The sequence below is a fragment of the Anomalospiza imberbis genome, chromosome 9, assembly GCF_031753505.1.
Source record: "Anomalospiza imberbis isolate Cuckoo-Finch-1a 21T00152 chromosome 9, ASM3175350v1, whole genome shotgun sequence".
NCBI lineage: Eukaryota > Metazoa > Chordata > Aves > Passeriformes > Viduidae > Anomalospiza > Anomalospiza imberbis.
In genome coordinates this window covers 19854546-19878764 of record NC_089689.1, presented here as the reverse complement: position 1 = coordinate 19878764, position 24219 = coordinate 19854546, and the positions used below count along the sequence as shown (strand labels likewise).

Below are 24219 nucleotides of genomic sequence, written 5' to 3'. Positions count from 1 at the left end.
CAAAAATCGCCTTCTTGCACTTGAACTCTCTTAGTTATCAAGGATTTCCTTAAACAAAACTTCTCTCATTATAATATTATGTAAATGCTAAAAAAACCCTTGCTTTTTTAGCTGTGTGTGCATATTAAATATATATCTCAAAAAACAATAAGACATCTCTTTACCAGGTACAAAAATGTAAGGATTCCAGATCTAAGTTTCACAAACAACAAATTAAGGCTATTCTTTTCAGAATAATTACATCAAAATTGTTATATGGGGTCAAGGGTACATCCCTTGCTGCTTAGCTTTAGAATAAAGATGGTAATTATTTGACATTGTTATATGTAAAAATAATTGCTGCTTTTTAGCTATACAGCACCTCTTACAAAAAAGATCTCAAGGCAGTCAGTGTTAATGTAATCTCAAACCTGGATACTTCAAACACTATTCAAAAATTTGGAATGTTGCTAATTTGTATTCATTTTTGCTTTCATCTGATTGTTTGCCTGGATATTTCCACACGATTAGGAAAACAGTTTAATTTCTTTAATTGCTATATATTATCATGTTGTAAGAAGCATTTTTAATACAGATTCCTTTCCATGGATCAATTTTTGTCACATAGGAGACTGAACATATTTTGCCTTCTTTATATCCTTATCTAGGAAACAGAAGAATATGAACTATCTTTTCCATTTTCTTCAGTAATTCTGTATCTAGTTATGATGGTCTAAAATTGCCACATTTGTTTTCAAATCCTTTTGTGAAATAAATTATTCTTCATTCATTATGCTATTTATTGCTTGTGAATTCTAGAGACAAAATATATTTTCTCTCTCATAGGAGATCCTCATATGTTCATAAATCAAAAATTTATTTTGGAAGGGAAGTATGTCTGTGTGTGTATTGGTAATATTGAATGGTAAAACCAGGATATTTTTTCCAGAAATTTCTCATATTTCAATAAAAGAAGTCAGCTAGGGAAGCTGTACATTCTATCTTTGCAGATCATGTTTCACTTTTCCCTAGCCCAGAGGCTGATAGAGTAAGGTTCCAGTAGAAAGACAGAAATCAATAATTTTCAATCAATGTATATGGAAAAATGTCAGCTACACTACAGGGTAATTCAAAAAACTATTTACAAAACTGATTTAGGGATGATTTAGCTGTATATTGTAAAGAAAGGAGTAATTTAAGGGTTCTTTGAATATTCAACTCTTGTCCAAATAATACCAACTCAGCTGTAAGCCAATGACCACTTTGTCAAATACACAAGAGTTAAAATAGGGTTTTTTTTTAATTCCTGAACATTTTTTAATAAATTAGAAAACCACAGCCACAGAGTTTCTCACTTGTACATTTTATACATGTCATTTTATAGTAACCTGCCTCTGCTGCTAAGCTCACATAGGAGCAGAACTCTGTCAGTTCTCCTGAAAGCAGCAATCCTTAATTAACTTCTCCTGAACCCTGCCTTGTGTCATGACTCCAACATCCAGCCAAGGTGGATTTGCTTTCCAGAGCACAATTGCCTAATCTTTCACAAGGTATTTGCAAGGCAGAGCCAAGGGTCCTGTGCAGCCCTGCAGTTCAACAACTATTTCATTTTATTGGGTAGCATGACAAGAAAAAGAAAGGTCTTGGTGATTCAACAAGTGCCGAAGATAATTAGTAATTTCCAATGTTATAAACTATATAGTATTAAGTTCTATCAAATACTAACTGAAATCTTTTCTTCCATTTAGCCAAAAGTTTTCACCCCATGCCATGTTGAACCTGAGTTCGAGTTCAACCTTCATGTGATAGTTCCATCAACAGTTATCTTTGCTAATAAGCCATCTGGCAGGGTGTCAGCTTCTATGGGAAACAGGTGTTTGATCCAATTCTCATTTGTTATACTGTCAAGAAAGCATTCACTGAAGTTGGTGACTAAATTCAGGCAATGTTCTTGTATGTCAGCAGAAAGACAGGATGAATTTCAAATTAACATTAAAACATTTCTATGGTTTAAAAATTTGCCAGTTTCTCTCACGTCTCTCAACTTAGCCTATTGTATCTTCAGGTGCAATTTCTTTATCTAGCCTACATTCTATGTTCTGATTTGTATCTAATTATTACATAATGTGCATATTTTAATCTCTAGATAGTGCATTCTATTCATTGCAATGCAAGAACAAGAAGTTAAATAGATGAGTTCAAGAACATTAGATCATTAAAAAATGACTTGGGCAAAATTAAAATCCTCCCCTCCACCCAAAATGTGTTCCTTACAGTAGAATTCAGAGTTGTGAGCCAGTACCTGCCAAAGTAACAGCCTTTCTGTGTCTAGAAAAGAGAGTTTGGACAGTCGTTCCTCACTTTATTATGGAATATAAAATACAAAGAGAGCTTTAGCTCTAGAAAAACTAACAAGGAGAAGTAAACACCAGTGACTGACCAACATTTTGACAGCTACTGCTCTGTGCTGAATACTGGATACACACTGAATATGAAAATAGGAAACTCTACTTTTTTTACCAGAATACTACATTATGGCTACTTTTGAAAACAGAACATGCCAACATTATTCCAGTATGAATCCTAATTATAAAAAATTGCCATGTCATGAAACAAGACTTTTTTTTTTTCTTAAGATTTATTTTATTCTTTGCAATACATGTACCAATCATGTACCTGACCAAAATTAATGGTCCTCATTTTTGAGGACTAGTGAAAAAAATATCTGCACTTATAAATGCCTTTCATACAAGAAAATAACCCATCCAGGAATCCTTCTTGACCCTAGGTAAGAACAAATATCAAACTAAATTATACTTTTTTTCCCTTTGACTTGACATCACAATGTTTTGAGCCACTGTAAAGATATAAGCATCAAAAAAAGTTGAAGTTTTCTCAGTGTGAGCAATTCCTGAAATCATTATGTGACTTTTCTAAGCCCCTTATACAGGAAATTGGTATTACTTGCAAGTCATTTAGCTTTCTGTTAAAAAAAATAGTCAAGATGCTTATCTTTTCAAGAGCTGTACTTTGTGAAAGATGATTTTCAAGTAGGGAAGATTTTCACTGTATGACTGAATAACAAGTTATAGAAATAATGTCCTATGGCACTGGTCCATTTAACCACTGAAATAAAACCCAAATGCCAAGTAACAGGAACTTGGACTGCCTAACAATCTTGCGCTCCAGAGTGTTCCCAAGATGAGGTCTGTAGCTGTGCTTGAATTCTTTTCTATTCCCACAACCACCACCCACAAGTCATTCTTCAGTTCAAGCCTGTTTTTTGACTGAATTTTGCTGTGGTTTTTTGTATTTTGTTTTGGTGGTTTTTTCCTACAGATACACAAATTCCCTTAGCTCATAAAGAATAAACTAGATGAACAGAAATTATTAACAGGGGACAATGCATAGATTAGAACTTAAAATCTGTGGTTGTATCCTTAGGACTTTATTGGACAGACAAAAACCACACCACATTTGTAAGTTTTTGAAAAATCAGTATCCACTGATTTGGAGTATTTATTAATCAGTTACTGAAAAATGGTAGTTTTATTTATAAAATAATCCTCCTGATGAGCAATTTCCATAACACTGTGGGGAGTGGGAGAGTCAGTTTAACTGACATAAAATAAAAGCAAAAAGCATCAAGAGGCTGTAATGGATCAGACAGAAGGTCTCTGTAACTGCTCAATCTGTGTTCTCCCCAATACTGAACCTAGTCTTAGAGACAAGGAAAACCTCTACAGGACCTCTTGCTTTTCATCTCTCAGAGATTTAAGGACTTTCTGAGGTATATAACCTTGAATTTAGTAAGTTACATAATGCTGTACAGTATCCTCATACTATCTAATTATTATAAGCCAAATAAAGGATAAAAATTTAAATACAAAAGTATACATTATAATTGGGGATTCTTTAATAAATGCTAACAAGACAGAAAAAAAACAGCAATTTGCCTTGAAAATAAAGATACATAAGAATAAGAAAAACTTCTATTGCAAATGCTAGAAGCTGCAAGAAATATGAGAGATTTAAGAACTGCTAAAAAATGAGAAGGGAAACAAAATTACATAAAACCCCAAGGGTTAGAGGGGTGCAACAGCATTTAAAAGAGCAGCTTTTCTGAAGAAAGAAAGAAAACAATGCTTACAACATTTCTGCAATATGCTTTCACAGATTTATCAAAAGCAATTGAAAGACTTCACTACATATTTCAGTTCTGTATATAAATGATCAGATGATGTAATTATACCATAGCATGATAATGAAACATTCTCCATTAGAACTGTAGTCAAGTAAGTTTTATAAATAGTAGTCACTAAAAATAACTGAGTAAAACTGCCTATTTGGATAAGTTGTATCAGAGTTTTAAAACAGCTGGAAAGAACAGGAAAGGGAAAAACTCGAAAGAGACTCTAAGAACTCTTGAAATACTTACATTGTGGGAATATGCTAGACCACTACTTTCTAAGGGTGGTGGCATAGGGAATTATAGCCCTGGCCATCTAACATGGAACTTAGTGAAAAAACAAAACTGGTAAGAACACACTGGAATATAGCTTATATGAAATTTAATTAATGCCTAATAATGCCAGTTTCTGAAATAAAGTTCATCTCAGATCTATGCACAAATATTTGTTCAAGAAGGTTCTTTTTGGCTGATGAAGAAAAAAAGTGCTGATCTGATGCTATTCACTTACTGCTGCAAGATGTTTTCTTTAAGAAACCTGAATGAATCAAAATTAATGTGTATATATATATTAAATGGTTAATTGACTGGCCTCAAAAGTGAAATGTGAATGGGAAATACTAAGTAAGTTTCTGTTTTGGTCCCATACAAACTCTGTTTTGGCCATGTGCTGTATAATATTTGCAGTGATTACCAAAACCAAAGAAAATCACTGGTACCAGTGGCAGGGAACAAAGACTGAGGCAGTGGGATCTCCCAGAGGGGACAGCTCACTGGCACTGAGCACACTGATTTCTTGGTAAACTGGGTGCAAGCAAATGTAGGAAGTCATACCTCAAATAATAAAGTGCAGGTGTTGATGCTCCAGCAGAGGAGCCTGGGAGAGATAACAGTGGAAAGCAGAGCTGCTGGGAATCTGCCAGGTACCCAGCTCAGGGTGAGCCCTGTTGCAACACCACAGCAGGGCATAAATTCAGTCTGTCAGTGGGAAAACAACAGAATGAGGGCACTGAGGGTGTCACAGGCAAGCTGGAAGAGCAGAACAACGTGTCCTGTTTGAGGCCTCTACATCCCACTCAAGATGCATATAGATAAATTGGACAGTTCAGGGAAGGGTCACAAGAATGATTATACTATAATTGGAAAATAAAAAGTACAGCTATTTAGTTTATCATAACAAATAGGGACTTGATCATAGCATTTTTTAAAATGTTTTTTTCTCAGCAGATTGAAATATGCATCCTCTTCTTTCTTCCCCCCAATGTTCTACTCATCTTGGTGTCCTCAAAATCCACATAGAATGTTAATTCTGGGACTTACCGTAATCTAGTTCCAGAAGTCACATTTTTCTTTGTTGATTTTTCACTACTTTTCAATTTGTTATATAATTCACTTAAGTAACATGTTCATGTCCAGGTACCAGTAGAAAACAGAAAAAGGTCTATCAGAGTAGAAAAGAAAAAATGGTGCATCAGAGTAGAAAAGAAAGGTGGGGGGAACATCAGATTTAAAAAAAAACAGTTAATGCTGTAGCAAAAGGGTTCAGAAAGGATTTCTCATAAAAATGAAAACATCATTTTAGCAATCTTGGATTAATTTATACCACACTAAATGCAATATGGGGCTGCAAGTAAGTTCCAAATTTACATTAAAATGCTTACCATTTCTCGATCAGAAGCATATAATTCAGCACGCTCTATTAAAAAGGCTGCACATAATTGGTTTACTTACAGAATCTACAAATTCAAGCTGTCCACATATCAGCCTGTATAAGCACATTAATCCAAGGATGTTGGTTCTGATTTAATAAAGACGTCTACCAGAGCAGCAACTTGTGTGACAGATCCAGCCACTAGTGCTTGAACAGGCACTAGACAAAAAAAAAATAATGTTTATAAAATACTGGAGTATTCTGAAGTGATTTTTGAAAACACAGAACCTAATTATGCTTTGACTGAAGGCTATGGGTGTTGTGTAATTGGTTTAACCAAGAAGAATAGAAGGCCCAGAACACCATATCCCAGCTGATCCCTGAAAATACTGATTCATCTTAGTGCAGCTTCATGTAGCTTCTGGAGGAAACAAGAAGAATGAGAATGGAATCTGCCTAACCGTATAGGATCCATAAGAAGTTTTCTAGCGGAATTTTCAGAAATGTTATCATTTCAATAACAAAATTTTGTTCCTTCTATTGTATCTTCTTGCCCCCCAGAAAACGTAGGAAATAACCAAAGTGATCCTTCTGCCTCACCCAGTACCCTAAAGAGCTCCTCTGCACCTTCAGGAATGGGCAGTGCCCTGGAGCTCAAATGAACTCCCATTCCTTTAAGAATTATTACAGTCTGTGTTATTTTCTAAGGCAGTAAGACCACTTCACGTCCACCTGCACTCTTGATCAGACACTTACCCAAAAAGAGCTCACCTTCAAACAGCTCCCTTTATGTTAGCTGCACAACAAATAGCCCAGCTTTTTGTGCCCCTTTGGCTCATCTCTGCTTAATCCTTCACCGCCAATGTTCTTCAGAGCCTTTGAGAAGCTTCCACCTGCGACCCCACTTCAATAAGGGGATTCTTCTGACAGCAAACACATCAAACATTGCTTCTAGAAGGAGGTACTGTATTATTAGATTCAAAAATATTCTTTCCAGATACATTTCACACCTTCAGTCTGACAGATTTCCTAAATGGCTGTATTTGTTCTGAGGTGGTAATTTCTGCAACACAGAATTTGATTTTGTGCAACAAAACAACATTTTGAACAATAATGAAGATGTGCATAATAATGATAATGCATAATTTTATAGCAGAACAGTTATTTCTGTTTTTTATTTTCTGTTAGCATTATCTAACTGAGGAAAATGCCTGGAAGCCTACAGTAAAAAAAAAAAAAAAAAACCAACCAAGCAAACAAACAAAAAAAACAAGTAGGACAAGACTTTACACAAACATATTTCACATTCCTGAGGAAGATGCTATGGAAAGCATATGAAAGGAAATATTTTTCTCTTCCCAGACCAGGACATTGGATGAGATACTAATTTACCCATAAATGTTGAGTATATAAAAATATATATTCTGAAAGCCTATAAATGGAATTTATCCAAGACAATAACAATACAGATGAATGTTTTTTCTGTCGAGAAGCAAATAAAAAAAAATTACACCCACAAAATGCCAAAAACACAGCTCTGTGTTCCTAAACAGAATGCCATCTTCTATTAGCCCTTCTTAGCAAAGACCTTATTTTAAGAAAATATCTATTTAATTTAATTCCATCTTCCTTTTGTGGACCTTCATTTAAGGTAATTTAAAAGCAATTATGTCTCATATCTTTTTATTAGGACATTGGAGCCTACTCATTTTACTCAATAAAAATTAAGGCACTGTGCTTTTCAATGAATTTACATTTGGATGGATTAAAATTTTAGCAGAAGAAAGTAGGGTTAAAACCACATCCAGATTTTATGGGAGGATGAGAAAAACTGGAGAATGCTGATTAAACTCTTCAGCAAAGACTAAAGTCTTACTTGAACATATGGTGAGTGTCAATTCAGTGACTCCAGCTTCTCTAAGTAGACACCTCTGGATTAATAGAAACCGGAGCTGGAAAGGCTCTTAAGCCAAACTGCAGAGACACTTCAGCTGTGGTTTTCCAGTAGCTTTGCACTGAAGCACGTTTGCCCAGGGAGTTGTGTGTGCCCCAATCCCCTAAGTGTCCTAGGCCAGATTGGATGGGGCGCTGAGCAACCTGATCTTTTGAGTGGCATCCCTGTCCATGGCAGGGGGTCAGAACTAGATAATCTCTAAGGCCCCTTCCAACCCAAACCATTCTATGATTCTATGGGCCATCCATCAGTCAGTTGCTATGAAAGGATGTTAGTTGCTGCCCTTTACGTGATAGTTGCTGGGAAAATTTGGATGACTTGGTAAACCAAACAGTCCAATTTGTCATTAGAAGATCATAGGACTGCCTTCTGGGCAGAATTTAGCAGTTCATGGAATGAACAAAGACTAGAAGCTTCTCTGGGAGAAAAGAAAATAAAAAGCTGCATAAAAAGCTGGAGGCTGGGCTGAGGAAAACAAGGGCAGTTCAACTACAGAAACAGCAACACAATGAATATGGCTGCAGCTGAGAGGGAGAAGCTTGTCAAACTCATATTGACCCACAAATCATATACAATGGGGAGAAGCTTCTTAAGAGACACCTGAGAAGACCTATCCATTTTCCTATCTCTCTGAAAAAAAAGGATGTACATACAGAAAGCATTCAGTGTTTTTTATAAGCTTGCAGTTATGTAACCTATTTGTGTTAGGGTGTGCCTCAGTGCAACTACAAGGATATTCTGTTAGAAAATATAATACAGTTAAAAACTAATTTAACTGTAAAATCAGAATGGAAAATCAGACTTGACACTTCAGCAACCGAAATACTCTATTCTGACTTCCAGTGTGCCACAGTTACCACAGAAGCTACCCCCTACTTAACACTTCCCAGAGTACATCTAGAATAATGCACCCGGGCTCCCCAGTAGAAGAGAGATGTTAATAAACTGGAGTGAATTTGATCCCTGCATGGACCATTCACTTACAAGTTGGACTCAATATATTCTGTGATTCTGAGTTGATTGGACAGCCACAAAGATGGTTAAGGGATGGAGAGCATCTTGTTCTTGAAGATGAGCAGAAGGAGCTGGGCTTATTCAGCCTTGTGGCAGACTTAGAAGGTACATAGTAGCAGTTCTCCAAGGCTGGACAAGAGACCTTAATGAAAATGGAGCCGGGCTCTTCACAATGGTGGGCAAGGAACTAAATGAGACATGGGACATGATAACTAAATAGGAGAAAACCCTTCTTCATGTTGAGGCCAGACAAGCATGGGTTGACCAGAAAGGCTCTACAGTTGCCACCCTTAGAAGATTTTGCAATATGAGACTGAATAAAGCTCTGGGCAACCTGGTCTGACCTCAAGAGCTGCCCTTGCCTTGAGCAGAAGGCTAGACCAGAGATCATTTCATATCTCTTCCTGTGACTCGCCGATCACAGATGCTCATGCCTGATCGCAGCTCGTGGCTTTTTGCCAGCCCAAAGTGTATGAAACGTCTCGCTCCTTAAGACGCCCGAACACCGTGCCAAGGGCAGAGACCGCGTTACACCGGGAGGCTTCCAGCACCTCTGCGCTACACCGGCGCCCAGCCCTTCCCGCCGCCGCTCCCCGCGCAGCCGGGGGAGCCGGTCCGCTCGCTGCCGGGGCAGCCTGCCCGCGGCTCGGCGCCAGGCACAGCCCCTCACCGCCTCCGCTCGGCGCCTCACCGCAGGCACCCCCCGAAACTTTCCCCGGCAGCCTGCGCACGCTCTCGCTCCCCGCCGGGGGAAAACGTGCTCTCTCTCGCTCCCTCCGAGCAGCGGGCGCGGGGAGGCGGGCGGCTGCCTCCCTCCTGCCTCCCTCCGCCCGCCCGCCCGCGGAAGCCTCGCCGAGGCTCCCGCATTGCACCGCCGCGCCGAGCCGAGCGAGGGGCTCGGGCTGCCCACCCGCCCCGCCGGCGCCCCCGGCCCCGGCTGGCGGAATGAGCGCCGGCGAGGCGAAGGAGTATCTGGCTCGCAGGGAGATCCCGCAGCTTTTCGAGGTAGGCGAGGCGCAGGGGGGAGGCGTTTTCCGCCCCGTCGGGGGATGCTCCGCGCTGGGACCCCGTGGCGGGCAAGGCTGAAGGTGGCTGGAAGGACGGAGCAGCCGGCGGCTGCGGCTGGCGTAGCTTGCGCGGGGAGCGGCGCTGCGGAGCGCCGGCCGCCAGCCCGGGCCGGGTGGGCGCTGGCGGCGCGGGGCCGGGGCAGCGCTGCCCGCCGCCCCCTGCGGAGCCCCCGCGGCCGCGCCCCTCCGCCCGCTGCGGCCGCCCGCCCTCCGCCGCCGGCGGGGAGCGAACTTGGGTGTCCGCAGGGCAAAGGAACGCCGAGCAATGCGGGCGAGGGGCATCTTTCGTCGGTCGAGGGGAACAAAAAAGCCGCAAATGTTTAGTGAGGTTTTGTTTAGCTTCCCACAAGTTACCTGCTGCTAATGGCTGCTAATTACTTCTCTGTGCAATGTGGATTTTTTTTTCCCTCCTGGATCCTGTCATCTGTATATAACATACACACATATGTATTTTCCCTTGCCTGTGCTGAAGCTAGACGTTTTTCTATATGTTTGAAAATTGCAGGACACGGCGAATGCTAATGTTTTAATTACACAGAATGTGAATGGTTTAACAGCAGATGCAGACAAAACTGGTTTTCTGTTAAGGCTCAAAGCTTGAGCTAGTGATTTTAAAAAATTGGTGCATATCTTCTGCAAAAATATGCTGTTAGTTGCTGTGATCAGTTAAGTACTGTAGTAAGGGCACAGATACATTGAAATTATATCCTATTTTATAAGCTCAAATGTGTGTAAATACCAATTACTGTATAAACTGTAGATAACAACTGATCAAATCCTGAATTGAAGCTATTTATGTTTACTATTAATACCAACTATGACCCTCAAGTTTATTCACACAAAAATTAGGAAAAGCAAAAAGAACAGAAATCATCCCGAAAGACATGTATTGTTAAGGGAAGGTTGGATGCAGCAGTCTGGTGGAGAGGTGAGATGATGACTTATGTATCACTTTGTCAAGGAAATGTGTCAGAAGAGGGCCTGGCAGTCTTTTTTTCACACCCCCCACAATGCTCATGTGTACGATGAGTGAAGAATTAATACTGTAGAAAGGGAATTTTTTAATGTCTTGGAATCTATGTTCAATTAAATCAGAAAGCACCTATGAATTTTGGGGTTGTGGGGTTTTTTCCCCCAGTACTGATCAAGATGATATTTGAGTATTTCTCGTGATTTTTTAAAATCCTCTTTTCATAGCTTGTGTAAGCATTGACAAGAATATGTATAAGATACTTGTGAGTGCAGTGGTCTTTAAGGAAAAGATACATTTTAGTGATGTCAAAGACTACAAAGGATATGTAAATTTTGGGGCTCTCTAGCTTGCACCTTGCTCTGTGTATACATGCCAGTGACAGTTCTAAGAAAAATGTAGAGGGATTTTTTGGTATTTTTGGGTTTTATTTCAGTGCAAACAGACAACTATAAAGACATAGCCATGAGCTTCCTTTCCAAGTAATTTTTATAACATTGGCCAACCAAAATAATTTGATTTTTTGCAGGCCTCACTTTTACACATTGGATTGCAATAGAGAGTCTGAATATCCAGGGATGTGGTGTTTCTGTGCACAAAGTAAAAGGCAAAGTAAAGGTGCTTGCTTTTCTCAGGCATCTATCATTATAGTCTGTATTTATGATCTTACATTTCAGAGTCTGTTGAATGGATTAATGTGTTACAAACCCGATGACCCAATTGAATATTTGGAAAGCTGCTTGCAGAAAGTAAAAGAGCTTGGAGGGCCAGAAAAAGTGAAATGGGACACTTTTGTCAGCCCAGAAAAGAAGACCCTGCCTCCACTCAATGGAGGTCAATCCCGGAGGTCTTTTTTCAGGAATGGTAATGTATTAAATTTTTAAATTATTCTATTTCTACAACTGTGTGTGGTTTTACATCCACTACTGAATTATTTTATACATACTTCTATGATTATGCCTCATTCTGATTATCTGTAGGCAAAAGCGTCAAGAATTCTGTTTCCTTGCTTTTTGGCACTTGTTTTGCTCCTGCCATAATGGATGCTAGGCTGGAGAAGAAATTGTGATCACTTTCCAGCCAGATGATGGATGTTTGCTGAGTAAATGTTTAATGCATCAGTGGAGGGATTTCTTGTATCCTACCTAAAACATTTGCAAAGATGGGGCAGATATGACACAGTGAACTTGGCTTGTGTTTTCAGTTGGTCCTTATGGATGACATACACACCAACTTCAGTGCAGTTACATTACGTATTTTTCTAGTTTACATTGCAGCTGTATGCTAATTTACTAAATAAAACATAAATTATAAACTCTTAGAAAAATGTGCATCTCATAAAATCTAAGCAGATGTCATACCAATACCTGTAATTATTTTATTTGTAATGTTAACAAAGAGTTATTAGCTTGTCTTTCAGTTGCCATAGTTATTTTTCATTTCCATCCAACATTTCATGAAGATAATCAGCAAGAACACTGTCTCTATCTCTGTGTACAACATGTATCACTAAAAGAATCCTGCTTAATAGTAGAGGTTATCTGCACAATATAAAGCTTTTCTTCTCAGAGGCCCCTGCTGAACTCTGGGTGTTATGGGCAGATGTTTATAGAAAACCTGATGTGCTTGAAAAGAAGCACCAGAGAAAACTGACTCTGGGTGGTTGTGATTTAATAAATCCTTTAAAAACAGGCAAAAAATATTCAGTATAGCAACAGCAAACACAATGTAAAATAATGAGATATTTATACTTTATGTATGATACTTATTTAAATCTGCATACAGAACAGATTTTGATTTTTCTGCCTTTTTCCACAATTCCCAGTTTATCTTACTATTTCACAGTGATGCCTGATAATTCTAACTTCCCCTACCGACGCTACGACCGACTGCCTCCAATCCAACAGTTTTCCATAGAAAGTGACACCGACCTTTCTGAAACTGCTGAGCTAATTGAGGAGTACGATGTGTTTGACCCTGCAAGACCTCGACCAAAAATTATCCTTGTCATAGGTATGAATGCAGTCATTTTGACAAGATTTTATCACTGCTGCTTTGCCTTTTGATTTGTACTGCAAATACGTTGAATGCCTATATGAATTTAAGTACATTTTTTCCATCTGCCATACCAAGTGGTGTAGGCCATTTAGGTGTGTGAAATTGTTAGTGCTGGACATGGCATTCCGACAGTAAGAATTTTAGGGGTCGCAGCAAACACCTGCACTCGTGTTCTGTAAACTGGATGCCTCTTAGCAGCTGGAGAGCTCATGATTTGCTTATGAGCACATCTGTCAGTTTGATTTCATCTTATCTAAACCTGGTTCATGCATTTCAAGGCAGCAGCACCATGTGAATCAAAGTGCTCTTCCAAAGCATGCTCAGGATTGAACTAAAACACTCAGATGTACTCAAAGCTGATCACAAAAATGGGGTATTTTCATATATTGTGTAAGCCAGCTCAAAAAGGTGATAGAGAACTGTTAACTTCTATTCTTGGACCCTTGTCAAATGATTGGTATGTCCAGTTGGAGTGAGAATACACGGTCACTAGTTCATCGCATTGGTAAATTAATCCTCAGGTCCATTTGGCAAATGAATCCTATTCCAACTTCACAGAGAGCGAGTTGATATTAGTTAATTGTGCTCTCTCCCAAAGTTCTTTCTTCTGAGCTGTTTAGTGTTCTTTCTAAGCAGCTCATACTTTCCAGCCTCAGACAAGTGTACGTTACTAAAAAATAGCTGCAGGTTAAGTGTAAATCAATATTTTTTTCTATTCTTGAATTTAAATTCTTTGCATCAGTTTCCTTATCAATGAGGTAGTTGTCTTTAGAAATGTTACCACCAGGCCTAATTGTCTGATTCTCTGGATGGCTTAAGGAGTTAGAGGACAGGTGCCCGGTGATGGAGAATTACATTTTTAGTGTATAAAGCTTTATTCATATTAAAGAGAGATCCTGCTTCTATAACAGAGAATATAGGTAGTATAATAAAAAGGAACAGAAATGTCTTCTCTGTACTACAGAGTGGAAACTCCAGGAACAGCATGTCCTCTAGGCTCTGCATCCAGCAGCTTTCAGAAACGAGATATTGGAATAGATTGAAAACAGAAGACCAGGCACTTTTTAAAGTATCTGTGGTATGCCAAAGCAATTGCTCAAAGCATTTGAATTTTCTTAATCTTTTGTTTCAGGATTACAGATTTCAACATACAAATCTCTCTATGTATTGCTGAAATGTGAAGATTGCAATTAGATGGAGAAATAACCCATACCTTTTTTTCATCTTAATTAATTAGCTACCCTTTTCATAAAGGAGAATAACTGGCTCCTTTTCAGTGACCACAGAAAGCTCTTAATGCATTGAAATCTATGTAGCTCAATTGCAGTAGAGTGATGAATGAAGGTTTGATTTAAGTGAGATAAAGAGAGATTGGCTTTCACTTCTGGAACTGAGTGCGGGTGTGTTTGAAGTGAAATCCTTGAACACCAGCATGCAGTGAACAGACCACAGATTTTACAGAGCTTTTATTTTCTCCCATTTATATAGGGAACATTGTAAACATTCCACAAAGGCTATTTCAGGTTTATATTCCCACTGAGTTTCTCTGAATCTATTACAGTGTGATCTGATAGAAGCACAATACTCTATGTAGCTTAGCAGCTATTGTCCATTTTTGTACAGTATCAAGACAATTTCTCCCAAATTAAACTTTCTATTGAGAAAGCACATAAAAACATATGTTGGAAAGAGTAACTGAATAAAAGAGAAAAAAAAAGGTATACTGTTCATTTCAAGAGATATTGCACACAAAAAATGTGTTGCATATTTTCAGTTTGCATATAATGCCAACAAAAAAAAAATGGGTGAAGTAATGTATTTCTGTCTAATTAGAGATAACTAATCATCCTGCCTTGGTCAGGTGGTGCAGGTCCCAGTCACTGTTAGGGACAGAAATGAAGTTAAAGACCTGTCTTCTGCTTCACGTATTCAGTGAACTTTTCTTTATTAATGCATTAGCCCAAGATCTTTTTAATGCTTCCATAAAGGTTTTTACAACTTCTTTGCTTTATGAAATCTATCATCCTTACAATGAACCAGGTAGCTCCAGGGATAAAGAGAACTCACTTATAAAGGGGAGGGGGGGTTTGTTCTTTTTCTGCATTTCCAGAAGAAACCTCTGTTGAAAGATAAAGCTATAAAGTTACATAGTGAGCATATGACTGGATTTTAGAAAAATCAGATGGAACCAGCCAGGAGGGCACTCCTCTGAATCAATGGAAAAATTAAGTTTCTAAGGCATTATAACACTAGTAAATGAGATTGTGTTTAAAAATGTGCTTCCTAATATACTTTTAAGAAACAAATTTGTACTGTTAATATAGCTAGAATTTAGACATCCTAAAATATTAATTACCTGGTGTCATTAGCACCTTAGTTGAGTATGTCTTTAAGCTGCACTTTCTTAAATATATGACTTAATATTAAAAGAATACACCTTCCTTTTGAGATCAAAGTTTAAGGGCTAGATGAAATATAGTGCTGTCAGCAGGCAGCTGCCTATTGATTTGTTAAATCTAGTCCACAGTTAGATTTTAAAGTCAGAAGTATTTTCAGAAATTTTATTATTAGTTGAATTAATTCTGAATTTACAACAATATATGCAAAATTGAAATAACGAACAAAATTAGATTAAAACAACTGCTTTAATGGCACTTTTTGGGCACACAAATCTTGACTTGGAACCTGTTAGAAAACATAATTTTAGATGCAACAAGCATTCTCTAGTCTAGACATCTTCTAGGAATTTATAAAATAATCATACTTTCCTTGAGTAACCTATCTCAGAATAAGTAAAAAGAATTAAAAAAAGTAATTTGATTTTTCTTTCTTGTGAACTGTTTGTCAGTGTGATTTATCAAAGTCAGGGATAGTACGATAAATTATGTACATAGTACAATAAATTATGATCTGCTGTGGGAAGTAATTTTGTCCTATCACTTTTCCCTTATTTTGTTACTTGAATGTTTCCCCTTATATTGTAAATAGATAATACCATCTTGATATTTTGTGTTTGGATTGATTTGGATTATGTGTTTGGGATGTGTTTGGATTGATAAACACAAAATGTGTTGGAAGTTTATGAATATTAAACCAAACACTTTATTAGCTATTTTCTGATTGCAGTTCAGATTGAAAGAACAGGAGTGCTGAGCTACACTTTTTTTGTTTTGTTTTGTTTTGTTTTTTGGTTTCTCTTTACTGGCAAGGCAAGGCTCTCCCTAACAGAAATGTGAAGTCTATCTACTTGTTTCACTTTTTTTTCAGCTATTTTATATTATTACACAGTGCTGTTTTATCAGGTATCAGTTCTGGTTTTCTGCCACCTTTTGTATCTGTGTTGGAACATGAGCACTATTTTCCTTTTTTCCAATTTTTAAACTTTTCTGCACATTACCTATGTTTTGCATTTTTATTGTTGCTGGGTGCAACATGTCTGTTTCAAACTTGTAAGGTTCAGTGAAATATATTTGTCATGGGGAAGGCTGAGCATGAAAGGGAGCGGGGGAACTGGAGCAGAAGTGCTTTATAGCCACTTCAGTGGAGAAGATGATTCCTACTGTATCAGATGCTTGTGTACCTACAGAAGGAGAACATTCTTTATTCTAACAAAGAGGATAGATAGCTAGGCTGTCTATGAAAAAGAGAGTTCAAGCTGAAAACTAAACCTATCTAGATCACCTGGAATTACTGAAATGGAAGAATAGCTTTAGAACTTAATGCAGTCTTCTGAAAGAGGAGAGAAACTTATGATTTTTTACAACAAAAACACCAAGTGAACTGAATGAGAGAAAAAGATTTTTCAGTTGTGATCTTACTGTATAAGATACAGCTTTTCTTTCATTTTTTTACTTGTGTGTTTTATGAACATCTGTAGCTGTGTTGTCTAGTTGGATGTTACAGATAAATGCTTGTAGAAACATTATTTAAACTAACTGGATAATAATAAAACCATTTTTTCCCCAGGGGCATGATTAAACTGTGGGCAGGGTATGGAAACATGATAACAATAGGCACAATTCTCTGTGCACTCTCTTGAAATGGCTCCTGGTCTTTGTTCCAAAGGGCAGGTGCAGCATCAGTATCACAGCATTGGGGCACAGAGAGCTCCAATGCTGGTGACACTGAAAGCTCTGTGACAGTGAGACTGGGGTGCTGCTTGGAGCCTGGTTACAGAGTGCCCTAAGCACACGTGTACACATACTGTAAAGCTTATCCTACAGCCAGAATTCTATTGGTTATAAAATGCTTAAAGGCTATTTATGGGAATAATACAGATAATATAAAAAGAGTTACATGATTACTAACAAGAAGCTCAGTGTATTCAGCTTTACTTTCATTGGATTGCTGTATTTTTAAAATTCATAAAAATGTGTATTTTTAATAAATCTTGATTATTTTTCTGTTGAAATAGAATTCAATATTCTCACAAAGAATCCCCCAAAACTATGGCTACTTAGGATCGGTAATTATTATCAAAACATTTGGTTTGGGTTTTCTTTGTTATACTCTTCAGTAGAATACATTTTTCTACACATAAATATTTATTTTTATGAAAACAACTTCTTGGTTTTAAATATTGGATTCCAGATTCTCTGCTCATCACATCATAAGATGTCCTTTTAGTTCAGAAATGTTCTGATTGTTTTACATGCATTCTTGCTGCTGCTGTCCAGCTCACTTTCCCTGCAGCTTTCCCTACCATGTAACGTAGTGATTTTGATACCCATTCAGCCTGGGCTGTATGTATTGAAGGGTCTCTTTATTCTTCAAGTTGTCTAGCAAGCTGAATCTAATTTCTTCTCTGTCAGATGCTTCAAGCATCAATACCAAAAGCTGGTACTGCATGGTTCAATAAGAGTCCTTATACCAAATCACTATGGAAACATCTCAGATGATTATTTAATTTCTTTTTTTTTTTTTGTAATTTAAAATAAGGAAACCTCAGAAGCTCTTGTAAGCATATGTAGGAGCAGATTTTATTAGTTCCATTTCATTACTAGTTCATTGATTTAACTGGCTTATTTAACCAAGTATGATTCTTTCTGACAAGAACACACTTCAGACTATCTGGCTCTGTCTCTGGATTCATAGAGTTTAAGAAGGGAATAGTTCATTTGTCTGCTCCTCTACAGTGGATCAAGAAAAATTGCGTTCCAGGAATGGCTTGAGAGTGAGGTCAACCTCAAAGAGGATTTCTTTTTATTTCACAAGTGGACTTGTATTATTTTTTAAAATTTCATTTTACAAACTGTTATGTTTATGATCCAGTAGATGAGACACATGGTTGGAAACAGGTCATGCCACTGTGAGATTTACTCTATTAATGCTTGGAAAATTGGTGCCAATAGCAAAGATTTCACCTGTGATTGGGTACTTCTGATGAAAGGTTAATTTAATGTTTTGCTTATGATTCACACTAGGTGGCCCAGGAAGTGGTAAAGGGACACAGAGCTTGAAAATAGCAGAACGTTATGGATTTAACTACATATCAGTTGGTGAATTGTTAAGGAAGAAAATCCACAGCACAAGCAGCAATAGAAAATGGAGCCTAATTGCCAAAATAATTACTACTGGAGAACTGGCCCCTCAGGTACAGTGTTTCCTATGTTCATATTTACTTTCAAGGGTTTGTACATCTTGTAGTAATGTGCACCATCAAGAAAACTTCCTTTACGATATTAAATAACTAACTTATTTTTTCTGTGAAAGGAAACAACCATAACTGAGATAAAGCAGAGACTAATGCAGATCCCTGATGAAGAGGGGATAGTGATTGATGGATTTCCCAGAGATGTTGCGCAGGCAATCTCCTTTGAGGACCAAGTAAGAGATTGTTTTTATTCTTAAAATAACTTACACACCTCTACAACAGTTAAGCTTGTTGAAATAATCTGTCAGATTGCAAGAAAGAGCATTGCTCTTTAAATCTTTGCAAGTACATAATTACAGGTTGACAAAAAATTTACGTTATCTTGTATCCTATTGTCTGAAGACAGACTATTTTGTAAAAAGACATTGTGATAATATAACCAAGAATCCAAGCCTCTTGTCTCGTAATGAAAGTCCTCTCAAGATGAAGAAGAAAAACACATGAAATCTATCAGTGAATATTTTCTGTATCTTAATGATTTAGAAAGTGGAAAAATATTATCTTTCCATATCTATTTGTTCAACATAATCTCCATTAAGAGAAACATACTTAGTGCATGTCTTCATAGTGCTTTTAATGTCAAGTTTATTACAGGGCATTGAAAAGATGAATTAAAAAAAGGTTAAAACTACCCATGCTTTGCAAGTTTTTGTAAACCAGAAAGCATTTTTTTTTAAGAAAATAAGGTCCTTGTAGTTACTCTAAACTACAATGCCAAGGTTTAGTCAGCTGAAACTGTATTCCTGGGTACTATTGACATGTTGTTTTCACGTGTGTATTTTAAAGTAATCTAAAAATACTTGAATTCAGTGGAAAAACAAACAGCTGATGTCATCTGATCAAGTGCTGCTAATATAACAGTTATGGTCACAAGAAGAGGTTGCAGTTTCAGAGCTAAATTCTTAAGAGTGCCTACATGCAGAATGTTTCAAAGTCTTTCACAATTGCTGGTCTACTGCTGTTTCTGTACTTAGAATTCTTAGCGACATTACCAAGGCAGAAGTAACAAAACAAAGCAGCTAATGAGGCATTTCATTAATGTGCTTTATAAGGTATTATTCTGGGCAAAATTTAGAAAACTGAATTGAGGAAATTAAAGGAAACAGACAAAATAGTTATTACAGGAAATAGCAGTGACTGCCAGCTCTATCTCCTTATAATTAACAAAAGGGAAGATTGACTATTTTAGAAGTTAAACAGAAATGCAGACTTAATGATCATTTCCTTGTGTCAATTTTTTTTTGTCCAGTGTGATAGTGTTAAGAGAATTTCTTGGTGGCATAATTTTATGCTGATGTTGTTTTTGATAAAAGAATGGGGGATATGAAACTGGAGGAAGTGACAGGAATTAAGTTATCCTAGGCTCAGATTAAGGAAAGGAAAATCAGTTAAATAACACTTGATTAGTCACAGAGAGTTCCTTCATTCTCAGTCAATTGGGATTTGTAAATCAGACTCCTCAAAGTCCAGGAGCACTTCATATAGGGACGCCTTTCAGTCTTACCTGCTCTAAAACAGTACAGAAAGAAGGAATTCCAGGCCTTTCATAGGAGCATACGCTGTCTGTTCAGACTCCCCCATTTCCATCTTTCTTTGCAGTTGACCTGTAATATGAACATATCTGAGGCCATGGAAATGAATGTACAAGAGCTATACATATTTCAACATTCAGTCCTATATCGCCATCTCCAATGAGATATATCCAGTGTTTTATCTTGTATTTATATTTGAAAGAAATAAAATATACTTGCCTCTTTAAAATTCTCTGTTTAGTAAGCCCTGATGCTACACACCTTGGTAGGAAGATTTTGTGTTAAGGAAAAGGGACTATCAGCAGTCATGGTACTGATCATCCTTCACTGGCTCACAGTCAGCTATGGCATGTCAGGTTATTTACATGAAGCATGCCAACATTTTCCAGGCACTCAGAAGTTCCTCAATAGGAAGTGCAATTGAGTTGTGGAGAATTCAGTAACTAACTGTTGTGGTAATTTGTCTAGGTCTGCAATTAGAGATACTAGAGGATATTCCACAGCTGAGAAATGTTACAGCTTTCTTTCTAGCACTGGGTAGAAGAAGAGGATTGCTCTCATTAGCCAAAAGTGACAAAGTGAGAAATAATTAGTTGAAATTTCAGCAAAGAAAGTTTTGATTAAATAGTAAGACAATTTTGAATAGATCTACTAAGCAATGGAACATCCTTTGAAGAAAATGGTGAAATCCCACAAAATGCAAATTGCACTTGTGCCGCATTCTTACAAAGACATTCCCTGTAAGAACACTGAGATCTGTTGATAAGAAGTTTTGAAAAAGAATTAATTCTTATTGCTATCACTAGCTTTGTCATCAGCAAATATTTATTCCTACAGATGGTCCCTTTGAGACCATTATGTCTTAAATGCTTATGTATCTGAAAACAGCAGAAAAATTTATGTGACACATATGAATTCTTTACCATTGTTTGCACAAACACAAATTCCAAGAATACAGATAGTAATACCAAAAATGAATTTTGGGGGGTAGCAGGAAAGGAAAAGGACAACCGAGGTGCCTGGTTTCTCTTGAAAGCACAGGTAAAATCTAACTGTGCTGTGTTTGCAGTCATCTTTAATGTAACAAATAATTTGTGCTAAATTATTTCCTTCAGTCTTATGGCTCACAGAGCTGTTACTAAAACTTGACACTGGGCTTCCATAACCTCTTAATCTTGTGGAAAAATCAAATGCATACATGTATGTCTGAGCTGTAGGTACAGTACCTGTCCTGCATAGCATTGTTATAGAAATACATCATGGTAACAACTTAGTCTGAAACTTCGCTTCAATTGCTCTTGGTACTACCAGCACATTTTTATCCCTTTGACTAATCCAGAAGCTGAACTTTTCTCTGGGAAAAAATGTTATTTTTAGTAAAGTAGTCAAAGCAAACCAACTTATGCTAACATTCCCATACATAGGTATAGCTAAAAGATGATGATTTCTTCCTTATTATGTTGCCAGACTCTCATGTGGACAGTAAGTTCTCAACATGTTGCTAGGCAGAATTGTATTAAAACACGTTGCATCTCAGTGACTAAAGTGCCTAAAATAAAGCAATGTATCATTTGCAGCACACACAGTATTTCTCTTTCTGCTCAGATCTAGAAACCAGAAGTAACAAACACTGCTTCCATGCAGTAATGTCAATTTGGAATAAGTGCATTAGACAGCACTTTACACATCACGGGAATTTTGTATTTGAATTTAAGCTTTTCTGCCCTTCTTTTCTATTGAGTTTTGTTAATAACACTGCTCTTGTCACCCATGTTTTTTGAGCAGCAAAGAAGTTTTTAAGATGGCATCAGTGATGTTTTCAGAGTTTCAGCAGTGCTCACCAGCCAGCAGCACATTGGCCATTCTGGTCACTTACACCAGCTTCATTTCTTAATGCTGAGCAACTCATTGCAGCCTTCCTGCAGCCTGGAAGAGCTCAGCCATGAGCACCGCAGTGTTCTTTGAGTTTATCTCAGTTTTCTTTGAACTTTTTAACCAAGTTGAAGTAAGTCCTGTACTTTTCTCTTTGAAAACTGAGTTTAATAAGTAAATTCCTCTTATTGGAAGTCTGGGATTGCTGCAAAGTCCTGACCCTCTCATTTCTTATTTCCAGAGAGCAGAGTCAATACTGCTACTTTTGATAGGGGTACTTTTAACAAAGCTATGAAGTTCCAAGCAGTCATAGTTGTAGGGAAAAAATGAAAACATAAATTTTAATGTCTTAAAATCAAGCAGGACTTCCATTTTATATATTCCTTGTAAATATATGATAATTTCTATATTTTTCTTAGTTTGAACTCCTTCTGCATAGCAGTGAAGATTTAATACTGATGTATTTAGACTTTCAGTTTGAGCTTAGGCATAAAGCTGTCCTAAACCACAAATTTCATAGGCATCCCTGATCTCTGCTAAGTGCAAATAGCACAAAGGTGTTTAGATTTCAAGGACACATTTGAAAATGCCAAGGAGAAAATGGTTTATTTACCATTAACTTGTCATCTTGAAATTCAGTGAGTCACCTGCAGTCCCAGCATGCTGAAGCATGTTAAATACCTTCCTGTCCTGCAATGCTGCAATAAAATGCCTCTGAGTGGTGTATTGAACTCCAATGGCTTGTGAAGAAATTGTAGTTTGACTTTCTGTATAATCTCTCACATGGTTTTTATCCTTCCCGGGAGAAACAATTAACTGTATTTTACAGTTAATTTCAATTACTGCTTTGGTTTGTTTTTTTTCCACCACTTCCAGTCATTCATGTGTAACTTTGTTCTTTTTTTAGTATTAATAGAGTAAGTACAGATGTAGTTTGCTTAAAATATACTCACTGTAATTTTTTTTTAATAGTGAAATAAATGTAAGACAGGTATTAGAATCAATGGATGTTCATCCATGAATGTAATTCCATTGCTTAATAAAAGAGGAAAACTATTTTTGTAGAAATTAAAAAAAAATAAAATTTTGTCTTATATGGCCTGGGTGACAAGACTATATTTGAGTAAAATCTTAATTTAAATAATAAACAGAGGCAATAAATTTTATCTGTTTCTTTGTTTAAAATGTTCTTAGGAATATTCATAAATGTGTATACCTCCAATGAATAACTAGTTATCTTGGCTGTAATTTGAACTAATTTTTAACTCTCAGGTATAGTCCTTAGGAAAAATAATATGAGAATAATTGTGATAATGTAGAACTAACTGTGTAGGTGGCACAATATAGGATGGTGAGAAATGCCTGGGTACTTTCAGAGGCTGAGGAGAGCAGTCCTGTTCCTGTTCCTCCAAGGCTGACACTTAGACCTCCAGGCAGAAGCAATGCCTACAGTGCCCTCCAGGTTTGACACAGGTGTCTGTGTCTGAGGGTCTGACTGCCAAGCTCCAGCTCTGCAAAGAGCTTCTCACAGAAAACCTGCTAAGACTGTGGCCTCCAGAGCAACCAGGGAGGTGGATGCAACCTTGTTGTGAAGCTTCTTATGGGGAAAGGACCTGTTTTTTGCAATAGGTTTTTGTTCTGGAAAAGATATTTTTCCTGTATCATGGCAAATGTGTCTTCTTTATTCCCTCTCCCCCTAACTTCTATCTCCCTTCTCCCTGGTCTGTACTGCACTGATCCAGGTACAATCCCCTACTGAATATGTACCCAGAGATCTGTGTGAGGAGTGAGGAGGAGCTGTGTGAGGATTACCACATGAGCAGTGTGCTTTGCTGTGGTTCCTTTGTTCACTGGCTTTTCTCTGTGAATTTTACATTGCTCTCTTTAAGCCAAACCTGACCGGGAGGCCTGTGGAATGGTCTTACCATTCTTCTCTTCTCCCCTGGAAGCTGGAGCACACTCCAGAGAAAAACAAGCAGTGGCTCAATTTTCTGCTGGGTAAGCAACCCTAGGCCTCAGGTTTCCAGATTTTCTGGGCAAGGGCTCTTCTCTGCCAGTCAGAGTAGACAAAGGAGAGCTCATACATTGCTCCTCAGGACGGGACGTGATGCTCTGAATTCAGAGTGGATGGAGGTGCCTGCTGAGCAGTTCTGAAGCAGAGGTCTGCTCAGTCCTTTCTTTGTATTGCTAGCATTTGTGTTAACAGATAGGGATTTTTTTATTAGTTAGCTGCCCAGCACAGGTGAAAAGCTGAATCACTTGTTCCCAAAGACACCAGTC

General features: G+C 37.6%; 1 protein-coding gene and 1 long non-coding RNA gene across 2 annotated transcripts in view; one reads left to right on the top strand and one right to left on the bottom strand.

Annotated features, from left to right (window-relative positions):
- Positions 1-5869: 5869 nt before the first annotated feature.
- The window catches only part of LOC137479506 (uncharacterized), a 71510-nt gene continuing 53160 nt past the window's right edge, over positions 5870-24219 (bottom strand). Inside the window, exons 2-3 of the long non-coding RNA XR_011002298.1 lie at positions 20040-20139; positions 5870-6882 (exon numbers count right to left, since the gene is read on the bottom strand). This is a non-coding gene — a long non-coding RNA (uncharacterized lncRNA). The remainder of the gene's footprint in view (positions 6883-20039; positions 20140-24219) is intronic.
- AK5 (adenylate kinase 5) overlaps positions 9327-24219 on the top strand; it is an 83335-nt gene continuing 68442 nt past the window's right edge. The window contains exons 1-5 of the mRNA XM_068200028.1: positions 9327-9792; positions 11502-11688; positions 12670-12837; positions 18306-18475; positions 18595-18708. Of these exons, the coding sequence (XP_068056129.1) occupies positions 9733-9792; positions 11502-11688; positions 12670-12837; positions 18306-18475; positions 18595-18708 (699 nt within the window). The 5' untranslated portion in view covers positions 9327-9732. The remainder of the gene's footprint in view (positions 9793-11501; positions 11689-12669; positions 12838-18305; positions 18476-18594; positions 18709-24219) is intronic.